The 21,907-nt window shown below is 42.3% G+C and overlaps 1 protein-coding gene across 2 annotated transcripts in view; it reads right to left on the reverse strand.

Moving 5' to 3' along the window:
• TPK1 (thiamin pyrophosphokinase 1) overlaps positions 1–21,907 on the reverse strand; it is a 339,092-nt gene that overhangs the window by 199,899 nt on the left and 117,286 nt on the right. The window contains exon 3 of one of the 2 annotated variants that reach the window (XM_054160983.1): positions 6,697–6,766. In XM_054160983.1, coding sequence (XP_054016958.1) covers positions 6,697–6,766 — 70 coding nt within the window. Of the gene's footprint in view, positions 1–6,696; positions 6,767–21,907 lie in introns of those variants that run through there. The other variant, XM_054160986.1, reaches the window with a different exon arrangement.

The following is a 21,907-nucleotide window of genomic DNA, read 5'->3' on the forward strand; positions in this document are numbered from 1 at the left end:
TCCTGGCAGAGCAGGGTCAACTAGAGCAGTTCCACAGGATGGCATCAAGGTGGGGTTTACAGAGCTCCAGAAATGGAGACTCTACCACCTCTCTTGGCAGCCTGTTACAGTGCTCTACTATCCTCAAAGTAAAGAAGTTCCTCAAATAAGGTGCTTTGTTTTTGAAATCTGTTGGTGCCTGGCTGTTTTCCAAGGAAGGTAGGAGTAGGGAAGTGATCATGCTCCTCTACTCACCACTGATGTGGCTGTACCTTGAATACTGCATTCAATTTGGCCTCCTCATTCCAAAAAATACATTGAGGTTCTGGAGCGTGTTAAGAGAAAGGTAACAAAGCTGGTGAAGGGTCTAGAGAATGGGTCTGGTGAGGAGCAGCTGAGAGAACTGGTGTTACTTCGTCTGGAGAAGAGGAGGCTGAGGATTGCTCTCTACAACTTCCTGAAAGGGAGTATCAGACGACAGAACAAGAGCAAATGGCCTGAAATTGTGCTGGGGGGAGGTTTAGGTTGGATATTAGGAAAAATTTCTTTTCTGCAAGAGTGGTCAGGCATTGGAACAGGGTCCCCAGGGAGGTGTTGGAGTCACCATTCCTGGAGGTGTTCAAGACATGTGGACATGGCGCTTTGGGACATGATTTAGTGGGCATGGTGGTGTTAGGTCAGTGGTTGGACTCAATGATCTTAGAGGTTTTTTCCAACCAAAACAATTATTTGTTTTGAAAGTGGATCCCAAGACAGGCAGGTATTTCCTAAAGGAGGAGATTGTGGGTAGGGATGAGTTTTCTGAACACACCTGCAGAATTTGTTAGGATAAACTCAAGATCCTGATTTTGATCTTTAAATGCTGCTGGGTTTTAGGTCAGGCAAGAATGTCTGATGTAAAAGATCTCCTTAAGCCATCTGACAGATAAAGCACTGCCTCAGCTTTCAACTTCCTTAGCTTTCAGAATACAATCCCTCAGTTCAAAGAACCCTGCAATACCAGCAGCAACAAGGAATGCCATTTGGAAAAAGCTTTGACCTCACACTTCCAGAGGCTATTTAATTAAAAATCCCCATATATTACTGACACATATCCTTGTATCATCATTTTCAATTAAAAAACTTCACATGTATAACTAGCCCACATCTTCCCCAAAACATAAAATGAATAAATTTTAAAGACAAGACCATTGTACACTTCTAGTACAGATTTATAGACAAGATTATTCTGTTCTTCTACTTTAAGTCCACACTCAGAAAATCTCATTCAGTGTTTTCTGCATCAGTGCCCTAAATTTTGCCTGAATATAAAATAGCTTAAAAACTATATCCTGTATAATCTGAACAGTTCAAGCAAAGAATTCCTCTCAACCCTACATTAAGGTACATCAGTGCCTAATTACCTTCATAAATATCCTATTTCTAATCCAATATGCAACACAGTGAAGTATATTTGCATTTCTCACTCCATAATACTATTAGGTGCTCACTTTTCCATGAGTAGAAGGTTATTCAGGAAACAAAAGATTTGATTCTCCATATAGGTATTGCTAGCTGTTGCCTTGCTGTTTCTTTTTTGATGGTCTTGACAATGGACATTGTGGTTTCTCAAATTACTTACACTTTACATGGAACTTGGTTAATCAGTTGAACCAAACAACAAAAGGAAGACAGGATGGCTGAGGAACTGGTACTACTAATTGTCAAAATGAACACCTGAAACCATCAAACTACACAGACAACTTCACTATGAGTTATCTTTCCACCTTTCAAGCAAGTAACTGCTTTTCCTTGTGAAGGTTACACTAGCTTAGTCTTGCTACTCAAAGTGACCTGCCTTAGGTAATCCTGCATTGGCAGTGGGGCTGGACTCCATGACCTCCAGAGATGCCTTCCAACCCCTACCATTCTGTGCCTCTATTATTCTATGGTTCGTGGAGCTGCTTCAGAGAAGAATTCTGTAGCAGCAGCTACACTTTCCTGCATCACCTCAGTTTTAGATGTAAAAAATGTTCCATCGAAATACACAACTATTTTTCAGATTCCTTGTCATGCTTATACTTTATGCAGTTCACAGAAAGAAACTGGAAGGTTGGCAAAAGTGATGTTCTTAGTGATTGTAGGTAATCCACCTCATGTCATATAGTGAGTCTGATACACTGAAATACTCAACAGAACCCCAGGAAGCCAAGGCTTTTCATGATAGGATTATCCTTCCTCCTATAGAGCCCACTGCTCCTCTCTTTAACCTGGAGCTCTTAATGATGCCAAAACTGAGTGCATGATGGATTTGACATCTCTCTGGAAAATAGCATCTGAGACACAAGAACTAATGATTGCTTTTCCAGGTGCCAATAGGATGATAGTTTTTGATGCAGCTTCACCTTTATATACCCCAAAGCCAGTGACACACAGGTTAATCGATGCCTTGAGATTTAATCAGGAAGTGTTGAGAAAGAAAATGCTGTAGTGTGACACAGATAAGCAACAACCTAGCTCTGAGGTGGATCACAGTGCTTCAGAGTGAGCCAAGGAAACACACATAAGCATAGGCAAGGCAGGCAGAATAAGGCAGAGCAATAACCCCATAGAAATCAGTAACTCACCTTTAACTCTGATTAGCTGCAAATGTTTAGTGATCAAGAATGGTCCAGCAGCAATCGTTATTTCTAAGTGGGAACTGATGTTAACAATGAGAAAACACAGGCTAAGGAAAATAACCTTTTGGGGCTGTGCAGCCAGAAAGAGAAAAGCAGAGCACAGGAGTCCCTCCAGCCCTTCCGTGCTCCTGCATTTCCTCTGTCCCCAGCACTGACAGCTCCCAAGAATGGGCCTCTCTAAAGAAAAGTTACCCTGCCTACCTCTCCTGCTCTTGAGGGCAAGTTGTTGTAACACATCACTGAAAAATCCAGCACCTCAGTAGTAGTTCCAAAATGAAGGATTTCTTGTGTTTGTTTGTTTTTAAACAAGGACCATTGCCATTCAGATTTGCTGAACTATTTTTCACAGAACCATAAAGGTTGGAAAAGACCTCTAAGATCATCAAGTCCATCCACCATGCCCACTAAACCATGTCCTGAAGTGCCATGTATACATGACACATGAACACCTCCAAGGATGGTGACTCCACCACCTCCCTGAGCAGCCTGTTCCAGTGCCTGACCAATCTTTCTGTGAAGAAATGTTTTCTAACATCCAACATAAACCTTCCCTGGTGTAACTTGAGGCCATTCACTCCTGTCCTAAATTTTCTGTTGTCCTAACCTTTGGGAAAACCAACTAAACCACCATAAAAATGGCACCACAAACACAGAGGAGAACATAACACAACTTATAAATGTTAGTCAAGTGACCCGAAGCCACGTTGCTATGCCACCCCATGCAATGCTATACAGAGGAAGGTGAGAGTTTCCTTTTTGTGGTGGGAATAGGTGAACTGCTCAAGCACAGACACAAGTTAAGACATCAGTGGACAAAACAGGAAGGATTTAAGGTAGTTATGAACTAACTGGAGAGAAGACAATAAGAGTAATCAGAAAAGAGGACCAATAAAGGAAGAGCCAACAAGCTGGGTATATTTTAGCCTAACGCAGAAGCAGCTGGATGTGGTGGTGACAGGCTTCCCCTTGGAGATTTTAAGACAAGCTAACTAGGTATGAGTTAAGAATGGAACAAATAAGTTTGTCTTCACCTTAAAGTTGAGAGAAAGAAGGATGGATCTCCCGTGGTCATTTGCAGCCCTATATCTTTCTAGGATTTGGAAGTGAACCCTTCAAACAGCAACAACAGCTTCACTTATCGCCAAAGGAAGACACCCCTGTCACAGTCCCGTAATTGCAAGCTTTCCTCTCTCCCCAAAATGAGGTGTCACCGAGAATTAAACCCAAAAGATGCCACTATAATAATCTCCATAGAATTAAAGGACTTTTGTTTTTAGGGTTTGACCCAACACAATTAGATACCAGGGCTTTGAATAAAATAGAGTTTTAAACAGAAGGTTAAGGGAGCAGTATCACAGTATCACAGTAACTAAGGTTGGAAGAGACCCCAAGGATCATCAAGTCCAACCTGTTCCAACAGACCTCACAACTAGATCATGGCACCAAGTGCCACGTCCAATCTCCCCTTGAACACCTCCAGGGACGGCGACTCCACCACCTCCCTGGGCAGCACATTCCAATGACGAATGACTCGCTCAGTGAAGAACTTTTTCCTCACCTCGAGTCTAAACCTCCCCTGGCACAACTTGAGACTGTGTCCCCTTGTTCTGGTGCTGGTTGCCTGGGAGAAGAGACCAACCCCCTCCTGTCTACAACCACCTTTCAGGTAGTTGTAGAGGGCAATGAGGTCGCCTCTGATCCTTCTCTTCTCCAGGCTAAACAATCCCAGCTCCCTCAGCCTCTCCTCATAGGGCTTGTGCTCAAGGCCTCTCACCAGCCTTGTTGCCCTTCTCTGGACACGTTCAAGTGTCTCGATGTCCTTCCTAAACTGAGGGGCCCAGAACTGGACACAGGACTCAAGGTGTGGCCTAACCAATGCAGAGTACAGGGGCACAATGACCTCCCTGCTCCTGCTGGCCACACTATTCCTAATACAGGCCAGGATGCCATTGGCCTTCTTGGCCACCTGGGCACACTGCTGGCTCATGTTTAGGCAGGTGTCAATCAGCACCCCCAGGTCCCTCTCTGTTTGGCAGCTCTCCAGCCACTCTGACCCCAGCCTGTAGCTCTGCATGGGGTTGCCGTGGCCAAAGTGCAGCACCCGGCACTTAGACTTATTAAATGCCATCCCATTGGACTCTGCCCATCTGTCCAGTCGGTCAAGGTCCCTCTGCAGAGCCTTTCTACCCTCTGACTAACATCTGTTCCCAACTTGGTGTCATCTGCAAACTTGCTGATGACTGACTCAACCCCCTCATCCAGATCATCAATGAAGATGTTAAAGAGGATGAAGATGTTAAAGAGGATGGGGCCCAGCACTGATCCCTGGGGGACGCCACTGGTGACTGGCCGCCAGCCGGATGTGGCACCATTCACCACCATTATTAGCATGTCAGTAGAGTCTAAGCAGACAGGTCTTTAATAACACTGGACAGAGATTTTAAAGGAAGGTACTTCAGAGAAGTAAATGAATATTTATTCCAGGAGAATTATTTCTTTAAAGACACCCCCAAAACAAATATTATTCAGTTGTGGGGTTTTTTTGTGTTTCAAAAGAATCACGTGGAAGGTAAAGTATACCTACCCAAAACAATTAAGATGAGAGGAAGAAAGATAAAGAAAACGAATGTTCCAAGGGCCAAATATGTAAGACTGAAAGAACTATTCAGTCAAGGTATAATCATCCATTTCCCCCTGAATTATGTTTATTTAATATGAACATAAAAGTGTGCAGAAGAAATGAATGGGTTACAGGAGAAGGTAAAACGTTCTAAAACGTTGCTCTTTGGAAAGCATCTCCATTATCAGAGAACTGCTTGCTGCAACTCAAACAGAACTCAGAATTCAAGATTAAGTGAGTAATGGCTATGTGAGCTACTACTAGAAGAAGAGAAATACAAAGAACACTCCTGCAAAAGTTAGTAGTGCTGGACAGGTTCTAGTGTCAGCTTTAGCAGTAGTAGATTACAGCCATCAAACTTTTCTCAGGTGACAAAGGAAGGAATTTTAAGTTAACCTTTACTTCAAGACTGCAGTCTTCTCTCCAACTCTGCTCTTTACTATGAAGGACAGGAGGAAAGCAAGCTTCCCCTGGCCTCCATTACACACTTGCCATGAAGCAGAAAATACATCTCAGATTTTACTGCGTGAACAAAATTGTTCATAATGTTTGAAGTTCTACAAAACACCTGTCTCATTCCTTTACCCTGAGAGTCACCTTTATTCATTTATTTGCTTTTGTTAACTATTTATGAATTCTTGCTCAAAACCACTGAAACTGCTGAAGACAAGCAAAAAGGATCCTTGGTAACCTCAGGTTACACAATATTCCACAGTGCCACTACAAAAACAAGATAGCAGATGAATGCAGCATTCTGCATCACAAGCCCAGCTCGACACTTCTGGGGCAGAAACTGGGAATATTTTATGACTTTAAACGCCACACACAAAACAAAAACACTCTCCTTCCAATTGCATTTCCTCACCTAGCACATAGGTTTCTGGATAACCTCTGTACTTACCTTTGGTCATGTATGACACCCTGATGCTAATTTAGAAATAATTAAACAAGAAAAATAGATTTCCTACTTTATTACCCATCTTCCTTCAGAAAGCAAGCAGATTTCCTCTAAGGTTTCAGAAGAAGAATGAAGACGACATACTTTGTTTCAGCTCCTGGAGAGAGGCAGCAGATGTTCCTCTACTCAACCCTTACTAGGTTCACAGCAAGCTGTTTCAGAGGCTGTATCAAAGTCCCAGCTCTGATGGATGCATAAAGTAAGACAGACTGAGAGCAGAGCTTTCAAGAGGAAGAAAAAACAGCGGGCTTCAGGAAAAAAAAAGCATTTCAGGCTAGCTGTGTGGTTTTAAAAATTGTGGCTGGGAATAAAAGCTAAAGATAATGTGGAGAAAATATTACACTGCCTGCCACAGTTCACTGAAGTGCCATGTACAGAGCAGGCAGCTACTTCAGTAACAGAACAGAGCCTCTTCCTCCATATTTTACTTTCATTGAGAAGAAACGACTTCAGTGACTCCAAGTTTCTTGTTAACATACCTGTCCTGGCTTCCTTCTGTGATGTCATAGAGACGATTGGCACCTCCATCGGCACAAGCTCTCAGTGCAGCTGCAAGGGAAGAAACAGAGCATCCGTGTATTGACATTATAAACAAAAAGCCACAGTAAATTACTCCACTACTGACAGTTTTCTGTATAAACTCAATTCTTCCTTGCAGTGTAACCCCACCTACCGGTATAAGTTTGGGACTGACCTGTTGGAGAGCAGCATAGGGGAAAATAACCTGGGGGTCCTGGTGGACAGAAGGCTGACTATGAGCCAGTAATGTGCCCTTGTAGCCAAGAAGACAAATACCATCCTGGGGTGTATTAGGATGGGTGTGGTTAGTAGGTCAAGAGAGGTTTTCGTCCTCCTCTACTCTGCTCTGGTGAGGCCACATCTAGAACATTGTGTCCAGTTCTGGGCTCCTCAGTTCAAGAAGGACCTCAGGGAACTGCTTGAAAGAGTCCAGCACAGAGTCACAAACATGATGAAGGGAGTGGAACATCTCCCTTCTGAGGAAAGGCTGAGTGAGCTGGGGCTCTTTATCTTGGAGAAGAGGAGACTGAGGGGGTGATCTCATTAATACTTAGAAATATATGAAGGGTGATTATCAGGAGGATGAAGCCAGCCTCCTCTCAGTGACGTCCAGTGGTAGGACAAAGGGCAACAGGTGCAAGCTGGTACATAGGAGGTTCCATGTGAACATAAGGAAAAGTTTTCACTGTGAGGGTGACAGAGCCCTGGAAAAGGCTGCCCAGAGAGGCTGTAGAGTCTCCTTATCTGGAGGTATTCAAAACCTGACTGAATGTGTTCCTAGGTGGCCTGTTCTAGGTGGTCCTGCTCTAGCAGGGGGGTTGGACTGGATGATCTTTCAAGGTTCCTTCCAGCCCTGAACATTCTGTGATTTTTGTGATTCTGTGTGCAGGGGGTAAACTCGAGATCTCATATGGCTGTTATCTTCCTATACTTGACTAGTTGTCTTGTAAAGTAGTTCCCTTCCCTAAACAGACATTTAAGCTGCTTTTATGAAACTAGTCCCAGTCTTCATCTGACTGTACCACTGTATTTTCCCAATAATTTATTTCTCTCTATCCTATTCTACTGCCCAGTCAGCTTAAACTACACAGGGGCCAAGTATCTGAAACCTGAAACGGATCCATCCTCCACAAATGGACATGTACTTGTCTGAACAAGTGGAGACTTGCTCCTTAAACCTAAAAAAGCCTTCTCATCCAGGCAAAAAAAATTGACAATGGTAGCTGTCTAATGATATGCTGTTCTCCTGTGATCCCATTGTTGTTACAGACTGAAGGCAGAGAAAAGAGAACAGTCCAACACTATTAGTGCAAAATCAGACTTAAATTGGTATGTTTTATTCATAAGCATCTCTATTAATCATCATTTAACTAACACACAGTTCTTTGATGAGATTTTTAAATCACAAGAAGTTATTAAAGACTGAAAATTACTATCTTGCCATTGCAGTCTTTATCAGTTTTGCTCTGAGATGCACAAGTCAGATAACAGCAGCAGGCAAGAGAAAAGAAGCTGTTGCTGCTATGCTAGAGCTGAGAGTTCCTTCCAGGTCTGCAGGCAAAGACAGGTAGACCGGGAGACCTGGGAGGGCTGAAAACTGGAACACTGCAGGGGAAGGGGGAGAAAGGGAAAAAGAGGACACAAATAAAAGGAAAAGCCTGCCCAATTTTATGGGAAAACTCCAGGCACTTCCTGGAGCTGAGAATCCAACTTTCAGCTACAGCCACTTTGCTTGCTGTTTATTTCTCAATCAGAACCAACTCTCAGCAGTGACACAATGTACATTCTCCCTTTTGTCACTTGTTAGGTGGGCAATCCCCCATCTCCTAGCTCAGCCACCAACTTAGCCAGCCTATGAACACCAGGACATTAAAGTTCTTCTCTGTGTCTGCTCTCTTCTTGAAGCCATCCAACTCAACTCCCACAACAGGGAATGTCCTCTATGGGTATACCTACCACACAAGTACCACACGACCTTGGCTGAGGCATTTTGGGAAAAATAGAAGCCAGCAGGGCAGCACAAAGGCTACCAGCTCATCATGGGTAGTGTTGGGAATGGCAACTTTTTTGTCTGCAGGAATGTGCAGGGCAGGAGAGCTAGCATCACACTTGCTACCTCTTCTAACACCACTCCTGCTCCAGTGACCCTCTTTCTCTCATCTGTGGCATTACAGTACCCATTATGGTAAGCACTACCTTTCTCAGCCTTCTCTTGCACAGATCATGCTCTGCTCTCATTACCCTACTTCACCCACTGCTTCCAACCACCATCCATATTAACAAGACAAGGTCAAGCAGATTTGATCCTGACTAATGTTCTTAGCTGAGATCAGTTCTAAGTTATGTTAGCAGGCCAGCCATGGTGATGTACTGCTTCTAGCTCTTGCCAGGGTCCTCACCCATCCTGATGAATATAAACATCACAAGGTGCACACTCAAAAAAACCCCAAACCACCAAACAAAAAAACCCCAAACAAAAAGTCCCCCAAACAAACCAACCAACAAAATCCACAACAAAACAAAACCAAAAACCACCACAACTTTCTTCTTCCCCGCCCCCAGGTTGTGTTTGTCTGGTAGATTTTAACTTGTCCTCTCACTTGAGGTTACAACTGAAACCGGATTCATGTTATTCCTTTCACCTGAGCATATTTGTTAACTTCTCTCAGAGGGTTCAGCTCACACTGCATTCAGTAATAGCCCATTGCAAAAAGAATGTGTCCTTAAATAAGCTATTTGGGCCATCCATTTATTTAGCAGATATATGGCATTTGAGCAAGGTCCGGGACCTAAGCAATTACAGAATCTTTTCTCTCCCCTTGAGCTACAAAAGCAATTCGTCACTTAAGAGACTCTTCAAAATCACAACTGTAAGAATGCCACAGAAAAAACTGTCTAACTTCAGGTACAGAACCTCTCTGAAGGAAGCTTCCTGGGCAAAGACAGCCCCAGCTTCTTCCTTCTGAGAAGTGTAATTTTTGCATCTCTTCTCCCACGTTTGAAACAAGTAAGTGCCTTATGACTTCTGGGGAAAAAAAAATAAAGGATGAGATACTGAAAAAAGGAGTTTATTTTCTGTCTTAATCACTTTAAGCCAGCTAAAGCATTAACTGCTGTAAATTATCCCAAATGACTTGAAATAAGTGAAACCTGGCCCACATCCTCTTTAGCTTAGTTATTTTAAAACACCACAACTAAAAAACCCCAAATGAACCACATATAGAGTAGAATAGAATAGAATAGAATAGACCAGACCAGACCAGACAAGACCAGAAAAGACCTTTGAGATCATCGAGTCCAACCTATCACCCAACACTATCTAATCAACTAAACCATGGCACCACGCAACCCATCCAGTCTCTTCCTAAACACCTCCAGTGATGGTGACTCTACCACCTCCCTGGGCACAACAAATCAGTCTTCAATTAGTCTGGTACACATAAAGCTACAGAGATTCTCTCAAAGACCTGAAGTGGCACCTCTATCGCACTTTCTAGCACCCATGAGGCCACACCTCGAATACTCTGTTCAGTTTTGGGCCCCTAACTCCAAGGGCATTAAGATGCTGGAGTGGGTTCAGAGAAGGGCAATGAAGCTGGTGAGGAACCTTGAACACAAGTCTTACAAGAAATGGCAGAGGGGCCCAGGGCTGTTTAGTCTTCAAAACAGGAGGCTGAGGGCAGATTTCATTGGGTTGGATCACTCTCTATAACTACCACAAAGGAGGTTGAAGAAAGGTGCTCACATGCAACAAGTGACAGGACAAAAGGACAGAGGCTCAAGTTGTACCAAGGGAGGTTCAGGTTAGAAATTAGGAAAAATTTCTTCACAGAAAGAATTATCAGGCATTGGAACAGGCTGTCTGGGGAGGTGGTGGTGTCACCATCCCTGGAAGTATTTACAAGACGCATGGATGTGGTGCTGAGGGACATGGTTTAGTGGCAGTAGCTCAGCAGCAGTGGTGGAATTGTGAGTTCTAGGTGAGTGGTTGGACTTGATCTCAAAGGTCTCCTCCAGCCTCAGCAGTTCTATGATTCTATGACACTTCTATACTGTTCACATGGATATGGGGCTAACATGTAATATTTCACATTAAGAGTTGTCTGATATAACTGCAATTTAAAGTTGTCCTCCACATATTTATTCTAATAAGAAAAAAAACACTCAAATCCAACCCAAACCAGAAAGAAACATCAAAGCAAACAATCAATCAAACAAACCCTAAACTTCAGCAGCATTACAAAGTTACTTAGAGAAACTATTCATGAGGTCCTGATCCTTTACCAATAAGCTAATAATTTAGACTTGAATGAACCAAAGACCCAGGTGCTTTAAGTAACTAGCAGGCAATTAACTGATTGGCTGGAGACCAGTATATCATATTATTCATACAGCTACCAACCAAACCTTGCTTGATGAGACGTAATAACATATATTAGCTGGAAGAACACGTATCATTATTATCTGGACGAGTTTAAGGTGACAGTCAGCAATCCTAAGCTTGCAATTCATATGGAAAATTCTCTATGAAAAGATAATAGGAACTGATTTGATACAGTGCCTTTTATATTAGAGACAAAATTGCTTTACAAACAACAATTTGGCCAAGGTGCACCACAGCAACTGTGGAGGCAAATCTAGCAGTCTCTAGGCACTTTGCAACACAAAACCTCCTTAATTATTTCAGCAACAACTGAATGACATGAACAAGATCAGGGCTTTGTTTTGCTTGGCAACCTGAAAACAGAGATCTTCTTCCAAGACATTTACCATTTAAAAGGGGGAAGTGACACAGAGGATTGAAGTGCTAATGGTCACACATGGGTCAAAGATATCTTTCAGGGTATGGGACCACCAACACAAGAGAGACATAAACCTGCTGGTGCATGTCCAGAGGGACACAAAGTGAGGCTGGAGCACTTTTCCTATGGTGATAGGCTGAGTGTTGGGGCTTTCAAGCCTGGAGAAGAGAAGGCCTCAGAGAGACATTACAGCTGCGTTTCAATATCTGAAGTGGACTTATAGGAAGGCTGAGGAAGGACTGTTTAGAAGGGCTTCTAGTTGTAGGACAAGGGAATCAGATTGCCCAGAGCTCCATCAAGCCTGACCTTGGACGCCCACAGGGTTGGAACCTCCAGCCCCTCCCTGGGCAACCCATTCCAGTGTTCCACCACCCTCACAGTAAAGAATTTCTTCTCAGTGTCCAATCTAAATCTAACCTTCTCTAGTTTAGAATCACTGACCTTTATCCTACTACTACCTGCCTTTGTAAAGTCAAGAGCACATTATCAGTCCATGGTATCACTGAAGAAGGGTATGTAATAGACAATGAGAATGAAGGCACCAAAGTCAGAGTAACATCCTCCATTTTAAATGGTGTCTCGTCTGCCAGGAGCCAGTCAACTATTTCCGTTTTGGCACTGAAAAGCAGAGGCTGATTTTAAGGCTACTCATTAGTGAACATGTTTTTACAAAAATATATTCTAACACAACAACAGGTAATGGAAACAACTTATATGATATTTATTCTTTTAATTCCCTGTCACTGTGAGACAGGATATGAAGAGCATATCAAACAGAGAAAGAAAGTCTTGGCTCTGAGCTGACTAGTCCTGAAGCTTTGCTGCAGAGGAGAAGCAAGTGTTTTATCACACCTTCAATAGCCCTGCAGATTCAGGCAGGGGAAAAGGCTCTACAGAACAGATGCAGCTCTTGCAGGCTGAATAAGATGAGGACATAAAAAGGGACTTTTAGACACAGTGCCAATACCTGGGGAAGAATAGCATAACTTTATCATTCCTATTATTATCCCTACTCTATTATTCGTTTCAATTAGCCTTTAAGATAGTTTTTACTTTTTAATTTTATTTTTTTTTCTCTAAACAGATCTTGAAATTAATGCCCATTTTTGCCTAAATTCAAATTCAGGATATCTCCCTTTAAACCACCTCAGAATATCCCCTCTGCTCCTTTCTAATTTTACACAATTTCTTCAAGGTATGCAATCTGTTTCCCTCACTCCATTATTGATTCAGTAACCTGGTAACCATAATTAACCTGCCAGCATAATCTACACATAAGAAAACTCTGCTTAATTAACGACTAGGTAGTAATATATACGTGATACACAGAGAATTGCTTGGTTTGCTTCATGATACATTTGGCTAACACATTTTTTTTGTTTCAGCATTAACAAAAACACCAGTTACCCAGCAAGAAAATGCATAATCTGCATTTATGTACTTTCCCTTTCTCTCCTTTGTCCTGCAGAAACTGCAAACCCCATATTTTAGAAATCCAGGGCTTTGTATGGCTGCACATTGATAACTAAGCAATCTATTTGGACCTCAAGCCCTTCCCTCCCACCCATATGGTTCCTACTTGGTTTACCAGGCTGTATATAACCACCCTTACACACTGAGCCCAGCACACTGCAGACACCTCTCTTCTGCTCATCTGCAGCCCATCAAAGTTTTCTGCTTTGCAGTGGGACACCGGTCTAAGAGGCTTTTAAACATTTTAAATAGATCTATCATCAATTTATCCAAAACTGAAAAGGCTTAGGTCCTGTCACGGTGCACAGGGCATTGGTTAAGCATGCTGAAGAACATACCCCACTCTTGGAATGTTCTGTGATTCCAAACTAAAGAGATACAGAGGTGCTTTCTGAGCTGCTGCTATAGGTGCACATTCATGCTGCTGTAAGCAGAAGTAGCAAAAGCAGCCTGCCTTCTGCAGCAATACTCAATACCTTCTAGGACTGAGATAGTTCTTTGGAATTTCACCCAAAATGCCTCTTTCTTTTCCCTTTTCCTTTTTGCCTGACATTGGCAGTTTGCAGTTTTACAGGCATACTTCCAGCCCAGGAACAAATTTTAGGTTTGCAAATACTGCAAAGAAAACAATGGCTGCTGTTCTTAAACTGGCCCATCACTCATAGAATCATTAAAATTGGAAAATGACCTCTAAGATCCTCAAGTCCAACCACCAACCCAGACTCACCGTGGCCATTAAACCATGCCCCAAAGTGCCTTATCTCTGTAGAAAGCCTCCAGGGATGGTGACGCCACCCCCTCCCTGGGCATCCTGTTCCAATGCCTGACCACTCTTGCAGGAAAGATTTTTTTCCTTCATCTTAACATACAAAACATGAGCTTAGTTGATGTATGAAACTGCAGTTGCTACTACAGCATTCTTCTCTAAACTGGGCATGCAGGAAAGCAGCTCCATGAAGCTCTACATGTAAGGACATGATCATTAGGAACAAATTTTGTAAACATTGCTGATTGATGCTAACCTTCATGCATGGAGCTAAAAGAAAAATTCTAGGAGCAACTTAGACTTAGGAATACAGATTACTACATAAATTTGTCTTCTGGTGACACCCTTCCTACCCACCAAAAAAAATTAGCTTTTTAGTCAGAATGAATCAAGGATATTAGTATCATAAAATCTTCTGGCTGGAAAAACCTTCAGATCATCCAGTCCAATCATAACCTAACATCTCCCCAACTGTTAGACCATGTAACTAAGCTCCTCATCTAAATATCTAAATATCCGAGGGGTTTGGAGCACAAGCCCTATGAGGAGAGGCTGAGGGAGCTGGGGTTGTTTAGCCTGGAGAAGAGGAGGCTTAGGGGAGACCTTATTGCTCTCTACAACTACCTGAAGGGAGGTTGTAGCCAGGTGGGGGTTGGTCTCTTCTCCCAGGCAACCAGCACCAGAACAAGAGGACACAGTCTCAAGCTGCACCAGGGGAAGTTTAGACTGGATGTTAGGAAGAAATTATTCATAGAGAGAGTGATTGCCCATTGGAATGTGCTGCCCAGGGAGATGGTGGAGTCGCCATCATTGGGGGTGTTTAGGAAGAGACTGGATGGGGTCCTTGGTGCCATGGTTTAGTTGATTAAATGGTGTTGGATGATTGGTTGGACACGATGATCTTGAAGGTCTCTTCCAACCTGGTCTATTCTATTCTATTCTATCCTATCCTATCCTATCCTATCCTATCCTAAATACTTCCATGGATGGTGACTCCACCACCTCCCTGGGCAGGCTTTTCCAATGCCTGACCCCTCTTTCAGCAAAGAAATTTTTTCAAATATCCAACCTAAACTTTCCCTGGCACAACTTGAGGTCATTTCCTCTCATCACTAGTTACCTGGGGGATCAACACCTCACTCACTCCAACCTCCTTTCAGGTATTTTTAGAGGTCTCCCCTCAGCCTCCTTCTCTCCATGTTAAACAACCCCAGTTCTCTCAGATGCTCCTTGTAAGACTTGTGCTCTAGACCCTTCACCAGCTTCACTGTCTTTCTTGATCCCTCATACCAGACTTACCCCATCTGTATCCCGCAAAGTACACAGAAGCCCAGTAGTCCTCAAGTATATGGACCACGAACACCAGAGCTGGCAGCCTGCTTCCATCTGGACTGGATTATGGCTCTCAGATGAATAACTACTATACTTCTAGGAAGGTAATTATATGCTTCCTACTAAACTGCTGTGCTGCTTTAATCACACTGCTTAGAGCGTAAACCTTATAGAGATCTCAGCTACACAGAAGCAGGATTCATTAAGCAATTAAATATGAAGATACAAGGAAGGATAAATTAGGAAATGCTTTTCTTTTCTCAGCACATTGATTCAATATTGAACAAAGGCCACAAAAAGAACACATCTCCCTAAAAGGTTCACAGAAACAAAACAGAGGGAAAAGGAAATAAATTTCTCCCACAGGCAAAAACCTCCCCTGAAGACTAAAATTCTGGAGACGTGGATTTCATTTTCCCTATAGAATCACAAAATCATGGAATCTGGGGAATATGAAATTAATTTTTCCTGCAGACAAAAATCTAAATACTAGTAATTTTTGCCAAATATAAAATTCAGGAGAATTCAAAGGAAAATTCAAAGACTAAAATTCAGGGGAGGTTCTTGCCTGTGTATGGGAGAAATTTATTTCATATTCCCTGTAGTATCATGGATTCTATGATGTCATGATTCTATAGGGAAAAGGAAATAAATTTATTCCATAAAATGAAATAAGATTTATTTCATATTCCTCATAGAATCATAGATTCCACTATGTTATGCTTCTATAGGGAAACTGAAGTAAATTTCTCTCACAGACAAGAACTTCCCCTAAATTTTGCCCAAACCTAAGTTTCATAGTCATCAAAACAAAATCTTACTTTACAACCAAAAATTCCCAAGAGGTTTAACAGCTTAATGCTCACTTTGGAAAAGAAAAAAACAATTAAAGTGATTAAAAAAACAGATAAACCCTTTTATAAACAAATTATTTATAAATACACACCCCCAAAAAAAACCCCACACCACATAAACCCAAACCAAATCCCAAACCAAACCCCAACACCCCAACCACAAGCAAAAAACCCTCAAGTATCAAGAACTGTAGCAGAAGCAAGGTGCTGTCAGAGAGAGGAAAGCAGCCGTGTTTTCACCAGACTGAGTTTCTGGACTGTCTTCAGCTACACTTCCACACAGAGTTCATTACAGTGATTCATATTTTCAAGGCTGCTGGGTTTGGAGTAATCTCTTGTCAGGTGTTAGATTTAATATTCCTACGATCCTCACTTAGGATATGATTTTCTCTTCCCTTTCTTGTCATCCTTCTCCTATTCTGTCAAGCCCAGGAGCTCTGGTACTTGCCTTGTTGCTTTACACCCACTGCTTTAACAGGCTCTACAAGTGGGAGTAGCCACTTGCTCTGTTACAGCAAGAGCCAGGAGGAAAGAGCACGAAGAGAAAACAAAGTACTTGACGCCATCATTTTGACTAAAATCTAAGTGACCTTTTCATGACAAGGCTACATGGCTTGATGCTGCTGGGGGAAGAATCAGGAAGAAGTTAATTCTTTTCATTTTCTCCTTTGTTTTTTCCCTCTCTGTTTGAGAAATGACAGGTAAAGCCATAATATACCATTTAATCAGATCTTCTTTTTGCCCTGAGCTCACATTTATTACTAGATAACAGTGAAAAACAGCCATTAGGGCACAAAAAGACCCCAAAAACAACCCAAACAAAAAAAGCCCAAAAAACCAGCACTAAAGTGAAAAATGTTAATTCTGGCTTTTTTTCCTGATAAACTACTTGTTTTGAATGTCTCCCAAGAACAATTTGTCAAATCAAAGATCCTCACAAACCAAGATGATGAAAAATAGGTGGGAGATCCTACTTGTGCCTTAAGTCCTGTCTTTTTCAGATTGAGAAGGAATCCAAGCTCTGCACAATGAAATACTCCTCTGGTCTCTGACACCAGGAGTTCTCCGAAGGTTTGCCAGCACTTCCTACAGTGCCACTCATCAGCTCGTAGCTGAACTGGATCCTGGGTTGCAGATGAACATGTGAGTGCTCTGGAGCTTGTTCTGGGCTGTGGCTCTTCCCCAGAAGACATGCACTCAGTAACTGAAATGTCTCATCCATACGTTGCCTATGATGAATGATCAGCTGAGGCTCAAATGTCAAACCCCTGCAGACACCATGCCCAGCTATCCTTCATAATAGATCCCATCAGCTTGCCTTTCAAACACCATCTTCTCTCATTGCTTCATAAGCACGCCGTGCCTCACTAACAAAACTTGACTGTAACCTGTCTGTCCGTGTCCTATACCTAACACAAACACATACATCAAAACACAATTGAAGGTAAAACAGCTGAAAAAGCATGCAGCCAGATTTTCCCTGCATCCATTATCAAGCCAAATGGATAGGCTTGATTTTAGCTCTGAAGGCTTTGAATTGTATTGTTTAATAATTCAGTGTAACGTGCACGGACTCCAAGTTGTGAATGCAACTTTTCATTTCTTCATTTCTTATTTTCCATTGCTGCAGCATTGATTTCTGACACGAGGAAGATAAACAGGTACAAAGACGATGGAACACCCCAAATGCCTGTGATTTTAATTGCCAGTCAGGTTTGTTATCAAGCAGACTGCAGAAGCAAGTTGACTCTGTTCCTACATGGGAAAAACTGTCAACAAATTAAAAAAAAACAACAAAAAACCCACACACACAAAAAAATCCCCTTTATTAGCATTAAAGCATATACATTTATAGTCATAGAATGCTTTGGCTTGGAAGGAATTTTTATGATCATCTAGTTCCAACCCCCCTGCCATGGGAGGGACACCTTCCACTAGACGAGGTTGCTCCAGGCCCCATCCAGCCTGACCTTGAAAACCTCCCGGAAGGGGACATCTAGGAGAGGCTGAGAGAGCTGGGGTTGCTTAGCCTGGAGGAGGCTCAGGGGAGACCTCATTGCTGCCTCCAACTACCTGATGGGAGGTTGCAGCCAGGTGAGGGTTGGTCTCTTTTCCCAGGCAACCACCAACAGAAGAAGAGGACACAGTCTCAAGCTGTGCCAGGAGAGGTTTAGGCTGGATGTTAGGAAGAAGTTCTTCACAGAAAGAGTTATTGGCCATTGGAATGGGCTGCCCAGGGAGGTGGTGGAGTCACCATCACTGGAGGTGTTTAGGAAGAGACCGGATGGGGTGCTTGGTGCCATGGTTTAGTTGATTAGATGGTGTTGGGTGATAGGTTGGACTCGATCTCGAAGGTCTTTTCCAACCTGGTTAATTCTATTCTATTCTATCCACAGCTTCGCTGGGCAACCTGTTCTGGTGTCTCATCACCCTCACTGTAAATTTCTTTCTAATATCCAGTCTAAATCTCCCCTCTTCCATCTTAAAGCATTGCTCCTACAAGCACTTCCAAAAAGTCCCTCCTCAGCTTTCTTGAAGGCTCCCTTCATGTACCAGAAGATCACTCTAAGGTCTCCCTGGAGCCATTTCTTCTCTGGGCTGAACAACCCCAACTCTCTCAGCCTGGCCCCAAAGCACAGCCTGTCCCCATCTGCACAAAGGATCATAGTGTATAATGAAAAAAAGTCTTTTTATTTTAATCTGGCATTGCTGATTAAGTGCCAGCTGCTGCAGTCTGCATGCAGTCATTGCTCCATATCCCACAGTGAGCAAGACATGGGGCAAGCAGGGAGGCACTATGTGGAAAAGGGTGGTCAGCTGTGCCAAGATAACAAAGAAGGAGGAATAATTTCCTACTGCTGCTGGCCACCAGCAAGACTATGTTCCTCATCACAGCCAGACAGTGCTGTTGTCTCTTGTGCTTCAACCAAACAATATGCATTAATAATTCAAGCTAACCTGCAAGTGTAAAGCAATGAGCATGATAAGTTCATGTCTATGATTCAGTATTTTCAGCTAGCACATTTATATTTCAGCTTCTGTTTGCCTAAATTGGATTTGCAGTAGCCTGCAATTCATCAAAAAATTAATCACACACATATTAAATAGCACAAAATAAATTAATTCTCATGCTACTACAACACAGACATTGCTTCTTAGCAGCCCAGAATAGATTTCCACACAAGCATTTCATATCCTAGTCTTTTGTGCATCAAGAACATTTCAGAACTCAGTCAGAAACTCCAAACTGGTTAACAGACAACTAGAATACTACAATACATAAATTACTGAACCAATCAAACTGCCCCTAATACCTTCCTGAACAATTATTTAAGTTATTCCAAAGATTAATCTTGGTCTAAGAGTTGTTTGGAAATATATATCAAAAAGAGGGACCAGCACAAAACCAAAAACAAGACAAACCAACCAAACAACAAAAAAACAAAGGAGGAAAAATTAAGATGTTAAATACAAATTCCTAGTGTTTGTGGACATGCTTAACAATATTCATGCTACACACTCTCATGTAGAGATCATTTCTAGTCTTACCAACCTGTTCAACAGATTCAGAACCACACAATGTCAAGAGCATACAGTTAAAACCAACAGTTTTCAGTGAACTTGATGAAATGATACATTAAATTGTTACAGGAAACAAGAAAAGATTATTTGGATGGGCAGAATCAGCTACAAACCAGACTAGAAACTGCAATTCCCAGCATAGAATAGAATAGAATTAACCAGGTTGGAAAAGACTTTTGAGATCATCGAGTCCAACCTATCACCCAACACTATCTAATCAACTAAACCATGGCACCAAACACCCCATCCAGTCTCTTCCTAAGCACCTCCAGTGATGGTGACTCCACCACCTCCCTGGGCAGCACATTCCAATAGCCAATCACTCTTTCTGGGAAGAACTTCTTCCTAACATCCAGCCTAAACCTCTCCTGGCACAGCTTGAGACTGTGTCCTCTTGTTCTGGTGCTGAGATTTCTCATCTCAATTCTCTTACATAATGCAAATTAAAACCCAAGACTATTCTTCCTAAAAAAACAAAACAACAATTCAGCATCTATATGCATGGAGTCTGGTTATGAATGAAGATGGCATAGCAGTAGTCTCCTAGTTCATAAAAGTGATGAAGAAATGAATGCATTGATTTCAAAACCTGACTTCAATAAGACATATGAGAACCTCACAATGAAATTTCCAAGAAAAAAATATTTCTAGGAGGCAATCTGGAATTTACTGAACAAAACCAAGTATATGTTCTTGAGGGGAAGAAACTCGTGTGTGACAACAGAGTCACTGTCCCTGGAGCTGTTCAGGAAACGTGTGGACATGGCACCTTGGGACATGGTTTAATGGCCACGGTGGTCTTAGGTAGAACATTGGACACAGAGGTCTTTTCCAACTGAAACAATTCTGTGATTCTGTGACTCTCCTCCCAGCAAGAGCACGGGACCAGAGGCTGCCTTTACAATGCATGACCTGTGGATCCTCCGTGATGCGCCTGTGGGAAAAAGAGCAGGCTGCATCCGAGTTCAGCATCCTCTATTTCTCCCCTTGAGATCAGAAAAAACATCCACTACCATCTGTCTTTTGCTGAGAATTTTCACTGAAAATTTTATATTGTGGTTCTCCTGTGCATACACAGTTACATCACAGCTTTCCAGAAGACAGGGTAGATGAGGAATACAATGCCAATAGCTCAAAGTCCTGAAATGAACCATATCTAAGTTGTCCCCAAAACAGGAAAAGACGACACAAAAGCAAAAGTTGCTGGCAGGTTTTACGCAAAACTAACAAGGATGTGAAAACCCAAAGGGGAGCAGCAAAACATGAGACTGAAATGGTAAAATTATAAACTTACTGGAGGTCAGTCTGGCTTTTCAGAAGATTTATGTATGGAAGTCTGTGATTTCATACTATGTCTTGGAAAGCATGAAGTTTGGCAATTATTTAGGCAGCCACCCAACTAGAGGCCCAGGTTATACCAATAAAATATGAGAACCTTGTCACTAGTTTGCTTTCCCATGGAAAAGTATATGTGCAGTGCCAATCCTCCTTTCATAAATCTGTAGAGAGTAATGAGGTCTCCCCTCAGACTCCTTTTCTCCAGGCTGAACAACTTCAGTTCCCTCAGCTTCACAAGACCCATTCTCCAGACCCTTCCCTGGATTTCAATGGTTTTCAGGTAGTGAGGGGCCTCAAAATTTAAAGGAGGTTTTGATGTTCTTCCACAAGAAGGTATGATGGAACGGAAACTGAGAAGATGCTGTTCACCTGCTGGCCTCAGGTAACCCATCTTAAGCTAATCAATGTGTAGATCTTCATGCTAAGCAGATACAGCTTCTGTCTTCCACCTCTGAAACAGCATATAGCAGTTCCCTAACACATCCTAAATGGAGAAGGGCTGAAAGTGAATGGAAAGGCAGAGTCTCAGTGGGGACTTCAGCCCCCAGGTTTGTGATTGCCCAGTGTTTTAGGAAAACCTGCAAGCTTCTACATTATTCAGAAACTACTTTTACTAGAAGGTTTGTCCATATCTAATTTCCAGTTAAAGACGATCAGTACATTGCAGATGATTTTTATCAAAATGTGACAGATTTACTGCTTCAGGTCTGACATGTGAATGTGTTACAAAGATAGACAGGCCTAAAAGGGCAAAGTTAAAGAAGTTTTTCCTCCCCTTTTAGTCCATGTTTTTAAGTTATTATCATTTTTTTTAGAGGAGAGACTGGACTTAAGCACATATTAAAGCCTGAAATTTGGAAGTGAATTCTTAAATATTGGGTAGGAATTCTTTGTCTCATTTAAATTACCTCCTACCTAACTGCGTTATAGAAGAGGTGATGGAGCATTGGAACAGCTGCCCAGAGAGGTTGTGGAATCTCCTTCTCTGGAGATTTTCAAAACCCACCTGGATGCATTCCTGTAT

Source organism: Dryobates pubescens, chromosome 4, assembly GCF_014839835.1.
Source record: "Dryobates pubescens isolate bDryPub1 chromosome 4, bDryPub1.pri, whole genome shotgun sequence".
Taxonomy (NCBI): domain Eukaryota; kingdom Metazoa; phylum Chordata; class Aves; order Piciformes; family Picidae; genus Dryobates; species Dryobates pubescens.